The sequence below is a fragment of the Phascolarctos cinereus genome, unplaced genomic scaffold, assembly GCF_003287225.1.
Source record: "Phascolarctos cinereus isolate Bilbo 61053 unplaced genomic scaffold, phaCin_HiC Scaffold_4;HRSCAF=312, whole genome shotgun sequence".
NCBI lineage: Eukaryota > Metazoa > Chordata > Mammalia > Diprotodontia > Phascolarctidae > Phascolarctos > Phascolarctos cinereus.
This window is the reverse complement of record NW_027555847.1, coordinates 92,263,461-92,277,245: the sequence shown is the minus strand read 5'-3', so window position 1 is coordinate 92,277,245 and position 13,785 is coordinate 92,263,461. Positions and strand designations below refer to the sequence as shown.

General features: G+C 43.8%; 1 protein-coding gene across 3 annotated transcripts in view; it reads left to right on the top strand.

Annotated features, from left to right (window-relative positions):
- Window positions 1-13,785, top strand: part of ALS2CL (ALS2 C-terminal like) — a 67,657-nt gene that overhangs the window by 19,527 nt on the left and 34,345 nt on the right. For 2 of the 3 annotated variants that reach the window (XM_020998935.2, XM_020998933.2), the window contains exons 2-7: window positions 1,748-1,904; window positions 8,157-8,352; window positions 8,931-8,996; window positions 9,333-9,498; window positions 10,599-10,730; window positions 11,708-11,827. In XM_020998935.2, coding sequence (XP_020854594.1) covers window positions 1,802-1,904; window positions 8,157-8,352; window positions 8,931-8,996; window positions 9,333-9,498; window positions 10,599-10,730; window positions 11,708-11,827 — 783 coding nt within the window. In that variant the 5' untranslated portion in view covers window positions 1,748-1,801. The remainder of the gene's footprint in view (window positions 1-1,747; window positions 1,905-8,156; window positions 8,353-8,930; window positions 8,997-9,332; window positions 9,499-10,598; window positions 10,731-11,707; window positions 11,828-13,785) is intronic. The other variant, XM_020998934.2, reaches the window with a different exon arrangement.

Sequence of the window (13,785 nt, the reverse complement as noted above, 5' to 3'; positions counted from 1 at the left end):
ATTATATAATATATGAAATAATTTTTTTTCAAACACACACTCACACACATACGACCCTGGTTTCAAATATACGCAGTCAAACAAACAAATACCCACATTGGCCATGTACCAAAAATGGGCATCTCATACTTCATCTTGCGTCCATCTCTTCTCTGCTAAAAGACTGGTGGAAGGAATGTTTAGCCTGGAGATGAGAAGACTTAGGGAGGACCAGAGAGCTGTCTTGGAGTCTTTGAAGGGTTCTAATGTGCATGAGAGACTAGACTCCAGGGGCAGAAGTAACAGAAGGTAGAAATTGCCAAGACAGATTTCAGCTCAGTGTAAAGAAAGTCTTCCTAGCAATCAGAACTATCCAACAGTAGGCTGGGAGTAAGGAGAGTAGGAAATGATGGCATTGTCCCTGGAGGCACAGAGGACTGCCTATGGGGGATATTGTAGAAGGGATTTATATATGAAGGGCTTTCTGAGCTTCCTGCAAATCTGAGATTCTATGATTCATTCATGGCCCTTGTTAGACCTCAGCTTCCTAGTGAGGCAGGCTGGGAAGACACTGCTGTACCTTTTTCAATCAATCAACGTTCACTAAGCACCTACTATGTGCCAGGCACTATACTAAGTTCTGAGGATATAAAAAGAAGCAAAAGACAGTCCCTGCCTTCAAGGAGCTTACAATCTAAAGGCCATTTGATAAAAGAGAAACCTGATTCTCCACATGACTTGTCCAGAATCAAATAAGTTAAAGTTGGTGTCAAGAAAAGAACTCTCTGTCCAGCACTCTTTCTCCCAAGCTATTCTGCTGGAATCTAACTCATATCCCTCTCGTTGTTTTTTTAGAATAATTTTATTGCTGTCTTTTGTTTTTACCTTATCCATGTATCTTTCCCTCTCTTCCTCTCTTTCCATAGAGCCATACCTTATAACAAAGGATAAAAAAAAAAGAGGGGGGGGAACAGCAAAAATGATTCATACGTTGAAAAAACCCGACAGTATATGTAATGTTCCACCCCTGTGGTCCACCTTCTCTCAGGAAAGGAGTGGGAGGAGGTGTCTTCTCATATATCTTCTTTGGAGCCAAGCTAATTCTTCATAATTTTGCAACATTCATTCTTTTTTTTAAAGCACATTTTATTGATATCTCTTGATTTTTTTTTTGCATCACCAGAATTTCATATCACCCAAATTACCACTCAATATTTTTCCCCTCTTTGCTCTCAGAGAGCTCTCCCACATAACAAATAATACTTTTTAAAGAAAGAAGAAACACAAAAAATCAGCAAAACCAATCACTATATCAAAAACAGTCTGAAAACATGTGCAACACACCGTACTCATAGACATCCTACCTGTAAAAAGGGGTGGGGTGGGACTGCCTTTTTGTATCTCTTCTTTAGGGCCATGTTTATTCTTTGTAACTTTGCAGCACTTTCTCTGTTTTGTGATTTTTGTGATCATTCTTTCCGTTTCCATTGTTGGAGTCACGTTCATTGTTTTCTTGGCTCTGCTTACTTCACTTTGCATCAGTTCATGTAAATCTTCCCGTCCTTCTGGGCTTTCATCATCTTCCTTGTTTCTAATGCACAGTAAGATGCTGTTGCATTCACGTACCACACTCTGTTCAGCCATTCCCCTATGAGCTGCTACTGTTTGGTCCTCTGGATGTTTTTGGCAGTGGTGGTGGGACTGGGCTGGTGATCTTGGCAGCAGTTTCTGGAGAAACCTTGGTGAAATTATGTCTGTCCCTGACTAGGTGGGCCCCGATGAAGCCTGGGGACTTAGTTCGAGCCTCACGCCTCCCGACACCATGTGCACTCCCGAAGAGACATCTCTACTACAAGTGGAAGAAACTTTCTTGGCCTTGCTTGGCCGCATCAACACCCTTGTCTTTCAACCTCTGCTCCTAGCAGGTGAGTTAGTGTCTCAGGGAACGAGGAAGGGGAAGGGAAGGGAAGGGTCCCATTTTGGCCCTTGCCAGTGAACTTACGGGTCCTGCTTCTGCCTGATCAACTGTGTGTACCATCCCCTACTGGGTCCTTGTCTCCTCCTGGACTCAAACCCAGGTCTACTACAGCCTTTCAGCCTAGCACTCTTTCAGTCAGTTAATCAATGAATATTTATTAAGTGCCTACTACATGCGGGCACTGGGGATACAAAGACAAAATGAAATACTGCCCATCTACATGACCCATTTACTGAGTGATTTAAATTCCATTCAACTCGATATTTATTAATTACCTACTTTGTACAAAATTCTTTAAGGCAACGTGGTACAGCAGAGAGAGCTAGGGTTGGATGTAGTCCGCGGTAGTTGAGAAAGCATCTGTTAACAATGAAATCAAAGGTATTGAATAATAACAACATTAGTATGACTCATGCAGTGATTCAGGGTTTATAAATTGCTTTAGTAAGTATACTATCTCATTTGTTCCTTACAACAATCCTGTTAGATATTATTGTACCTTATTTTACAGGTAAGAAAACTGAGGCACAGAGATATTAAATGATATGCCAGTATCACACAACTAGTAAATGCCAGAGACTGAATCTGAACTCAGATCTTGCCTGACTCCAAACCCAATGCTCCTTTCACTATACTTATTTATACATAAAGCCTTGTGTTTAGAGCTGAAAATATGAAGATCAAAAATAATATGACCTCTGTCCTCAGGAAGCTTTCGTTCTGTGGGAAAAAGAAACATATCTGTAAATACAAGCTTATATTCAATGCTTACTGTGTGCAAAGCACTGGAAATATATTGATAAGTGAAAGATTGTGCTTTTTTCAGCGTGGGAACTCTTGGTATGGACATTCCCTATACCAATACAGATAACAACCCAACTCTGACTTCATAAAGAAAATCTAGGGATTTTCCTGAGATACAAAATGATTATATGGCCTGCTCTGGGTCACACAACTAGTAAATATGAGAGCTAAGATTTGAACCCAGGTCTGCCTGACTCTGGCCTAAGCAGTGAGGATACAAAAATGAAAAATGAACAAGTCTCTGACCCTTCAGGACTTAGAGAGGCTTGGGGCTAAGATCCAGTTGTGCCAGATTGCTAACTAAAGTACAATTAAAAATGAAAAGCTTAATTTAGTGAAGTGGAAGGTAGCTTTGGTGAAGGTCTATAATGCCCTCTTTCAGGTTAGCATCCCGTGTCCTCACCTCTTCCCCCACACCCCCAAACCCCCACTACCCAGTGGATCTCTCCAGACTCAAGACCCTCTGTAGGCTTGTATTTACTTCACATTATAGTTCATGAGCCCCCATTGCTGTTTTACTTTTATCAATCAGTCAGAGAATATATATGAATAAAAACAAAGGCATTTAATAAAGTAGCACAGTAACAATGTTCATAACAGAACATTAAAAAAAAAAGGGCTACACTATTCCACAAATATGCAAACCACCAGCGCAAAGAATAAACCCATGTAGGAAACAGCTGTGACCAGGGAAATGCATAGGAAGGAAGAGGGAATAAGCGTTTATAGAGCACCGTCTATGTGTCAGTCACTGTGCTAAGCACTTTAAAAATATCTCATTTGATTCTCACAATGACCCTTCGAGGTAGGTGCTGCCATTATCTCCATTTTACAGTTGAGGAAACTGAGGCAAACAAAGGTTAAGTGACTTACCCGGGATCAAACAGCTAGTCAGTGTCTGAGGCTGAATTTGAATTCAAGTCTTTGTGACTCCAGGCCTAAACACTCTACCTACTGCACCACCTAGCTGCCTCATGAAAGGCACATTCATAGGGAACCCCACGTGTAGAGGGCGAATACATCTCTGATGCTTTGGAACCAATACATGGGTGTGCGGTGTCTTCCAGGCAGGGGGGCATGGGGCAGAGTAGCTCTATTAGGTTATTTCTTTCTGCTGGTCTCACATGGCAAGGCAGAGGCCTCACACAACCAGTCATGAGGCTAGGGAAAATCCCTTAGCCATTTGACTTTTTCTTCCCCAAAAAGAGGCCCTGTCCATTCTCAGATCTTGGCCTATAATAGGCATTCCTTCTCCAAAAGGAGATTCATTGTCTGGTGAGCCAGGCTTCCAGAACATAGAATCCAACCAGCTCAGTGGTCCTCGAGGCATTAAGAAGATTTCTTTTAAGCAGTGGTTCCTCATCACCAAGGATGGGGTCTCTGACAGAAGCCTAGTCTTACTTAGGGAGAGAGATTCCTCATAGCCCCCACTTCATTTCCAACGGCTTGACGTCTCAGTGAGTATCAGTTTCCAGGTTGTGTCTCCAGCAAACTGCTAAGTGCTCTGCGGTGTGTGGGGGGTGGTACCTCCTCCCCTCCAAGTTCTTCTCCACCTTCAGGTTCTCTGTGTGTGTGTGTGTGTGTGTGTGTGTGTGAGACAGTTGGGGTTAAGTGACTTGCCCAGAGTCACACAGCTAATGAGCGTTATGTGTCTGAGGTTGGATTTGAACTCAGGTCCTCCCGACTCCAGGGGCGGTGTTCTATCCATTTTGCCACCTACCTGACCCCTTGCTTAAGATTCTTTTACGTCTCTCATAGAGATGAATGGGAGGGGAAATAGCTGAGGGACAAAAGTTAAGCCAGAGGGACAAGGTCACTGTCTTCCTCCTGCTTGGCAGATTCATGTTCACCCCATATTTGTTTGTGTCTTGTCTCTGTGTAAGCTCCTGGAAGATGAGGACTGTGTCTGACCCCAAGTCAGGAGATCTGAGTTCAAATTCTCGTTCCAACACTTAGCTAGCAATGTGATTTTGGCAAGTTACCAGGGTCATAGATTTAGAGCTGGAAGCACTCAGAACCTTAGTTTTTCAGCTATAAAATGGTCCTTGCAATAACTACCTTAGAGGGTATCTTTTTTCTTTTGGGTAAGTTGTTTAATTTTTTCAGGCCTCAATTTCCCCTTCTATGAAAAAGGTCTAGCTCTTGTGGCAAAGACTCTTTATGATTTAATTCAATTTAATAAGCATTTTGGGGCAGCTAGGTGGCATAGTGGAGAGAGCACTGGCCCTGAAGTCAGAAGCACCTGACTTCAAATTTGACCTCAGACTCTTGACACTTACTAGCTTTGTGACCTTAGGCAAGTCACTTAACCCCAATTGCCTCACCAAAAACAAACAAATAAACAAAAGCAATTTAATAAGCATTTCATTAAGCACCTACTATGTGTCAGACACTATGCTAGGTGCTAGGGATATGAAAACAGTCCCTGCCTTTAAGGCAACTGCATCCTCCTGAGATTTAAACATGTGCACAGATAAATAAAAGCCTTTTTTAAGCCTTCAAGTTCCAAATAAATACAGGTAATTGTTAAAACTTTGTATCTTTCCCAGCATTGACAACAGAACCCTGCACACAGTAGGTAGTTAATAATTGTTTGTTGAATTATTGAATCAAGGAGGTGTGATGAGGCAGACACAACAATGAGCTGGTTGTCAGGAGATTCAAGGTCTACCCTAGTTTACTCAGCATGACCTTGGGCTTGTGTGAGCCTCAGTTTCCACTTCTCTGAAAGGACAAGGTTGGACTAGATCAGGGATAGGGAACCTATGGCCTCTGGATTCAGTCAAAGGGCCGCACTTGAGGAACTGGACGGCCACATGTGACCTCAAGGCTGCACATTTCCCACCCCTGGACTAGATGGTCTCTTTTAATGCTAACGTGCTATTCTGCCTTGACATCGGCAGCGTATTTGGAATAGAATTAGTTGTGATCTACAAAAATAATAATATTTGTTTTTTGTCTGGATCTGTGATTTCTTCAGTGTGAGGAACTCTGGTGGAAAATCCCACTGCATGTCAGCAACTGCTTTGCAACTTCCAGTCATCGAGAATTGCTGGGGGTCCTAGGAGGTTCAGTGACTGAGGCACAGAATTAGTCTGTGTCTGAGGTGGGACTTGAACCCAGGCTTTATAGACACTATTCTTGCTGTCTCTCTTTAATAATAAAAGCTATAATATTTAATCATCCCTTTCATGCGTCCTGAGCTTTTGCAGTTTACAAAGAACTCCTTTGATCTTCACCACGACCCTGGGAGGTATCTGGGGCAGATGCCATCTCCTTGTTTCCGAGGCCCAGAGAGGGTCAGTGACTTATCAAAATTCACACAGCAAGCAGCAGATCTGTGTCTAGACTGCACCTCTCTTGATACCCAGTTTAGTTGTGTCTTGCCAGGCTGCCCCTCTCTCCCCTCTTTGCTCTGAGCATGCCCGTTCCTGACAGCTAAAGAGTGGAAAGAACACTGGTTGGTTGGTGGCAGAGGGGAAGACTTGGCTTCTTGCCCAGCTCAGTCGCCAATTTGCTGTGTGATTCTCGGTGAACTGTATGAGTCTCGTGGTAGAGGCTCTCATGATTCCTTTCAATCTGATTCAAGAAGCATTTATTAAGTGCCCACTATGTGCCCTCAGGGAGCTTACTTGCTACTTGGAGAGACGGCATATACATAAGTGAATTAACACAAGGCATGTAGGACAGATACAAAACGAATACAAAGTCATTTGGGGCGTCAGAGTGGAAAAACACTGCGAAGCTGGGGTCATCAGGAAAGGCATCCTGTAGGAGCTTAGCCTTGGCATCTGAGCTCAGCCTGGAAGGAGGTATGGGATTCTAAGAGAGAGGTGAGAAGAGAGTGTGTTACAGGAAAGGGAGACACTTGTGAAAAGGCGTAGAGATTTGAGAAGGCGTACTGCTACTTGGCTGCCATAATGACATTAGGCAAGTCACTTCAACCTCTCCGAGCCCCAGTTTCCTCATCTGTCAAATACAGGGGTTGAGCTAGACGGCCTCTGAACTCCCTGGCAGCTCTTTATGATTGTACTGGGATCAGCACAGGGATGTTTGGATGGAACAGAGAGTTTATGAAAGGCAATAATGTGAAATCGGTCTGGAAAGACCTATGAAGGGTTAATATTATAATAATTAATATAACATAATACAATACAATATAACATAACATACACAACATAACACAACATGACATAACATAATATGATATGATATGATAAGGTATGATATGATGTGATATAATATGGCAGCTAGGTGACACAGTGGATAGAGTGCTAGGCCTGAAGACTGGAAGATTCATCTTTCCAAGTTCAAATTTGGCCTCTGACACGTACTAGTTGTATGACCCTGAGCAAGTCACTTGACCCTGTTTGCCTCGGTTTTCTCATCTGTAAAATGAGTTGGAGAAGGAAATGGCAAACCACTCCAGTATCTTTGCCAAGAAAATCCCCCAAAATGGTGTCATGAAAAATCAGATATGACTGAATCCACTGAACAACCACACATATAATATCATGTTATTATAGTATAGTATAGTATAGTACAGTATAGTATAATAATATTATATATTATAACATATATAATAATAATTTTAGGTGATTCCTCCCTTTCTTCTCTGGCTCCTCACTCCTGTTTATCTCCTTTCCTTCCCTTCCACTAAACCACCTGCTCTAATTATCTCTCTTATCTGCTATGGGTAGGTTTATCTCTTAAACAACTGAGTGGGTTTATTCAGATGGTTTAAAATGGGCCAGGGTGTACTGAGGCCTCTTTAAACCTGCTCACAAGAACTGATTGTTAAATGTTCAGTGTGAGCATCTGCACCTCTGAGATTGGCAAAGCCTACTGACCAGGACTTGATTTATTATTTGGTTGATTGTCTAAGAAAGTGATGATTAACTTAAAATATGTGGCATGGTCTCAGACCAAATACTTCACACTTACTAGCTGTGTGACTCTGGGCAAGTCACTTAATCCCAATTGCCTAAAAAAGAAAAACAAAACCAAAATACAAATAAAATGTGTGGCATGCATTCATTGTTTTTGGAGATCCAGTTATTAAGTTTTTACCAGCATCCCCCTGCAAAGCAGTCAGCAATCTCTGCTAGTTCTGCTTCCACCTTTGTGAGTTAATGATTGTGAGTGTATGTCTGAGAGTGCAAGTGTGTGTATGGAGGGATTAGAAAATGTGGTTACCCAAGTCTTCCTACATGCCTTGCCTTGCCTAGAGAACACCATTCATTACAGAAAGGGGAGGAAGGGGGAAGGCCTCGGCCCCAACTACATGGGGCTACCTGGTTGTGTCTTCCCCCCAAAGTTCTGGGAAGGGCCCATGCCAGGATGCCTTCTCCAAAGTGAGCAGCCACATGGATATGGTGTTTTGTCTTTGTCTAAGAAGAGCCCTCCAACGTGAAGGACCAGGAGTGCCTGCGGCTGCTGCTTCAGCTCAGCGAGCAATACCAGCATCTGTGGGACCTGACCCAGGTCAGCCTCCGAACCCTGAGGCAGAGGCTTAACTCCCCAGCCACCATTGGCCTGCACACCCTGCACCTCCTTCACAGCTCGGACCTGTTCCTGGATGCCTACCGGCAGTGAGTGCTGGGGATGAGGAGTCACTTTGTGGGCTTGGTCTGGGTTCACAGCCTGCCTGGTCCCCACAGTCTGTGTTTACCAACGTGACTTTGTCAGTCTGGGGAACCTGATGGGCCCTTTCTCAGAATCATGTTTTTAAATGTGTAAAATAAAATACAGAGCATTACAAAGGAAATTGTTTATATTGAAATATAATATATTGAAAATATATTGAAATTCAACATATATTGAAATGCAATATGTTGAAAATATATTGAAATTCAATATATATTGAAATATATCATAAAATACCTTTAAATAAAAAGCCCTTGTGACTATAACCCTGAATGATAGCAGTATGAATTAAGGCTGAGGGAATATTAGAGAGACAAGACAAAGCTTAACTAAAAATAGAAAAAAAGACATGCAGGAGATGTTATGTCATGTGTGTGCTCAGGGCCATGAGGCCTGGGAGCCTTGAATGATGAACAAAGGCATACACAGACTAAGCTTGGCTGTTTTCCCCGAGTCCAGGGAGGTCTGCGGCAGGGAGGTTTGGGGCTCGTGGATGGAGAGGGAATTAATGTCGTCTATGCAGGTATTTTGTGATATATACCAGCTGTGTGGCAGTGCAGACCTTTCAGAAGGCTACCAGGAAGAAGAGGTGAGTAAAATGAGGCAGTCACCAGGTTGGGGGTGGGGGAGAGGCATTGAATGCTAGGCTGAATGACTACAGCTCCCTGCAGTCAGTCCAGGACTCATGCTGAACCTAGGTCAGCCTTGGGCCATTAATAAATGATTGACTAATAAGCCTGTTTATACTTATCTATGGGAGGCAGTGTGAAAGAGTGGAGAGAGTGTTTTATTTGGAGTCTCAGGAGCTGGGTTCAAATCCTGAATCTGCCACTTAGAGACTTAGGAATAGAAAGGGATAAAGGAGGGTAAAAGAAGGAGGTTCCATGATGGGGTTCATTTCTTCTCTGGGGCCACAAAATGACAGTGAGTTTTGGAGGAGCCAGAGGAAGGCATTGAAGCAGTTCCTGACCAATGTGACCTTGGAGACTTCGGGGGCGGCCGGCCTGCCTCACGTCCTCTGCCAGCCTCTCACAGATCACGTGCAGCAGTATGTCCTTATCTTGCTGAGACTCGGAGATGCTGTTGGCGAGGTATTGCTTGGGAGGGGAGGCCCTGCTCTGAGGGGAGACACAGCCCCTGCCCCCAGGGAGCCCTTGGTCTGACAGGACAGATGTAGCCTCTGCTCTTAGAGATCCCCTAATCTGAAGTATCCCTGACCACAGGATAGAGGAGAAAAGCACAAAAACATGTACAAATCACAAATGTCAGAATTTACGTGAATACAGCACCCATAAATTCTAAGAGCACCAGACTGGGTTCATAGTTGAGTTCTCAGAGTAAAAAATTAATCAGTCAGGTCTAGCCTTTTCCTGCTCTAAATGTGATGAGTTTTTGATTCAAAAATCCTGAAGGAAGTGATTTTTTTAAAGGAAGAAAGAGAGTCACTCTAGGAATTTTGGGGTCTTTCAGATCAGAACCCAAGAGACTGGTTTCCTGTTCTGTGTGTGCTGTGAAGTCTAGGGAGAAGGTCAGACATGCTGTATCGTAGAATCACAGAATCTCACAATCCCCAAACCAGGTGCCATCTTTTTAGACTATACCCAAACAGAAATCCCCTCTTCTACTACATCTGACAGAGGGTCATCCAGCCTTGGAAAGGCCAATTCGACTTTTGGACAGCTCTAATTGTTAGAAGATTCTTCCTTATTTAAAGCCTAAATCTCCTCTTTGTAATTTCCATCCATTGGTCCTGCTTCCGGCCTCTGGGATCAAGCAGAATAAATCAAAACTCTTTTTCACATGACAGTCTTATAAATTACGGAGGCAGCTCTGTGGTAAGAGTACTGGAGATGGAGTCAGGAAGATCTGAGTTCAAATCCTACTTAGGAACTTAGTAGCAGTGTAACCCTGCTCAAGTCACTTTACCTTTCTCAGCCTTGGTTTCCTCATCTGTAAAATAGAGATAACAGTCGCACCCACTTCACAGGGTTGTTATCTGAGGATGAAGTGAGATGCCATACGTACAGTGCTTTATAAACCATAAGGTGCTACATAAATGCTGGTTGCTTCTTGAAGACAGCACCTGTCACGTCTTCCCCTCTCCCCATATGTCAGGCAGGACGCAGGGACGAAGCTCTGCCCCAGATGTCAGAGCTGCCAGCCCTGCCTCACTTGCTTCTTCCCCCGTTAGCATCACTCTGCCAGGGAGCTGGCCATCCAGGCTGCTGACCGCTTCGTGACTCTTCAGTCCTTCATCAGACGGGCTCTGGATGAAGCCTCGGCCACCCAGGCTCTGTGGGAGATGTTGGGCAGCCGACTAGGGGTGAGTGTGCTCAGGGCATGGGCATTTTGTCCACGAGGAGAGAATGGGACGGGTTGTAAAGTCTTAGAGACCCTCTGGGGATAGATGTTCCTTGATCTTCGTTGGCCTCCTTTTCCAAAATCCTTCAGCCCATTAACAAATTTTCCTCTTCTGGCAAAGGGTAAACAGGATCTGAGGGGAAGGAATGATAGGTTACACTTCATGACCTTGAGCTAGGAGAGTCTATGATTTTAACCTGCCCTTCCAAGAAGCCCCTCTCTTCCTACGTTGGGAGTGAGCCAATCCACTAGCGATTTGCATTATGGTGGAGTCTAGTGAAAAGAAGACAGAGTCTGGAGTCTTAAGTATGCCACTAACTCACTCTATGACTTTGGGCAAGTTCTTTCCTCAGGGACTCAGTTTCCCCTTTTATAAATGAAGGGGTCATTCTCCCCAGCTCCCACCTTTCTCTCCTTGTGTCATCTTCCAGCTTTGATATTCTATGCCCTGTGTTCTAAGATCTCTTTTGGCTCTAGACATTCCGAATTCTATCTTCTAAAAACTATCTCAGCTTTGAGAGTCTATCTCCTTTGTTCTAAGGCTCCCTCCTAGCTCTAACATTTGATGGTTCTATGCCAGTTAGCTTAATGATTGATGTAGCTAACCCTACTGCAACATTTTTGCATCACTATGGTTGGGTTATTTTCTTCATAAAAGTAGGTAACAAAAAACACACCTCAGAAAGGATGTCCAAAAGAGCTTAACAGGTTTAGGTATATTGTCCCTCAGGCTTTATTGAACTCTCATTGTCTAATGCATATCTTTCTTGCTGTACTTTTGACCACTCCCATGAGTAAGCATTGGATGCCAATGGAAGGCTTAGTTTCTTGGAGGATTGAGATGGGAGGGACAGGGAGCCAGGGGCTGCTTCTGAATTTTATTGAATTCCCTTCCCATTGAGGCCCTGTTCCCATCCCCTTTCTCCCTACCCTTTCTAGGATGCCCTCTGCACGGCAGACCGGAGACTGCTTCTGGACAGCCAGGAAGTGCCGGCGGTGGCCAGCCCAGTCCGAGCTGACCGAGTCCTCCTTTTCAATGATGTTCTTGTTTTACTGCAGGTGAGAAAAGTGATCTTGGAAAAGGGACAAAGGGAATAGTCCCAGGGATGAGTAGGGGGAATAGCCTTCTTGGGAGAGAATATAGGGAGAGATAGAGGGGTAAGTGCCCAGCCACTATCCTGAAAAGAGACGAGTAGGTACCCCCTGCCAGCAGAAGTGCGGCTCTATGGCAAGAGCGCTGGGCATCTCTTTAGAATATCTGAATTCTAATTCTGCCTCCGATGATTTCTAGCTGTCGTAGAAGAGGTGCTGTCCTGTATTGATAGAGTTTACTCATTGGGAGTTCCCTATACCAATAAAATCATGTCCTGTTTCAGAAAAACAAAATGACTTCACAAACTTTAGAGGAATATGCAAACATGAATTATTATAAAATCTCTTTTTCCTTGCTTAGTGGGCTTCCCAACAATAAAAAAAAATTACCTCTGTTAGGGTATTTAGCTTAGGAAAAAACTTTGGAGATCATCTTTTCTGATCTCTCGTTTTATTTAAAATTTTTTTCGAAAAAAATTTTTTCTTTTTGCTTTTTGGTGAGGCAATCGGGGTTAAGTGACTTGCCCAGGGTCACACAGCTAGTAAGTGCAGTGTTTCTGAGGCTGGATTTGAACTCAGGTCCTCCTGACTCCAAGGTTGGAGCTCTGTCTGCTGCACCTGATCTCTCATTTCACAAACAAAGAAACTGAAGCCTAGAAAAGCTGGATCTTGTTTAATATCACACGGATTTCCTAACTCCAAGTCGGGTGTTCTGCCCCAGACTTCAGGACAACTTGGATTTATTTCTTTTTAGAGAGGCAGCATGGTGTCATGGAAAGACTGCCAGAGTTGGAGTCAAGAGACTCAGGGCTCAAATCCTGGTTCTGCTACTTGTGTGACCCTAGATAAGTCCCTTTACTTTTCTGACCCTCAGATTATTGATCTTTAAACCGCGACAATAATCCTAACACAATGAAATAATCCTTGCCTCACAAGGTTGTTGGAAGGAAAGTGATTTTTCAGCTTTAGCAAGCGAGAGAAATCGGGGCTGCTGTTTTTGGAAATGGAGAACCCAGTGCTAGATAAAATATAATGGCTCTGGTTGGGAGGCAGTGCAAACATTACTCCCCTCATCTTAGAGAGGAGGATACTGAGGCTCAGAGTTCTCCACCCCCTGCCTCTTCCCCCATTGAAATGCTTCCTCCCGTGTGACCTTGATGGACCTTCCCTTCTCTCCCCATCTTGCGTAGCTGAAAAGGATGTTTTCCACTTGACATTTTCCTCTGGTTCTTTGCCTTCATCACACGTTCCCAGGCTTATTTGTGTGCATGCCGTATCTGACTGGATTACAACAGAAGTCATTGCATCCTCAAGGTTTGGGGCAGAGGGTTGCCCGTAAGGTTGTGTGAACAATGTCTGTTCACTTTGTTGAAAGCTGGGACTTGCCCAAGGTCATGCAGCTAATCTGGTCTGGGGCTTGGATCTGGGTAGCTTGGGTTCCCAACCCAATGATCTGTGCTTCCTTAATCTCTCCATTCCAGAGGGGAAAACTGAAGGCTGTAGAAATCAAGTCACTTGCCACAGGGTCACGGCTTGTCAATGGCAGAGCCTGAACTGCAATCCAAGTTGCCTACCCCAGGACCTGAGGTCTTTTATCTACATAGGTTAAATGCACTTTGAATATAAGAGAAGAGTCTGTAAACAAACAAATAAAAACCATCTATAGGATGACCTCTTCACAAAAATATACTTTTATCTCCTTGTAGTTGGGGCAGCTTGGTGGCAGTGGATAGAACTCCAGACCTGGAAGTCAGGAAAACCTGAGTTCAAATCTGGCCTCAGACACTTAATAGTTGTGTGACCTTGGGCAAGTCATTTAACCCTGTTTGCCTCAGTTTCCTCAACTGTAAAATGAGCTGGAGAAGGAAATGGCAAATCACTCCAGTATCTCTGCCAAGAAAACCCCAAATAGGGTCATAAAGAGT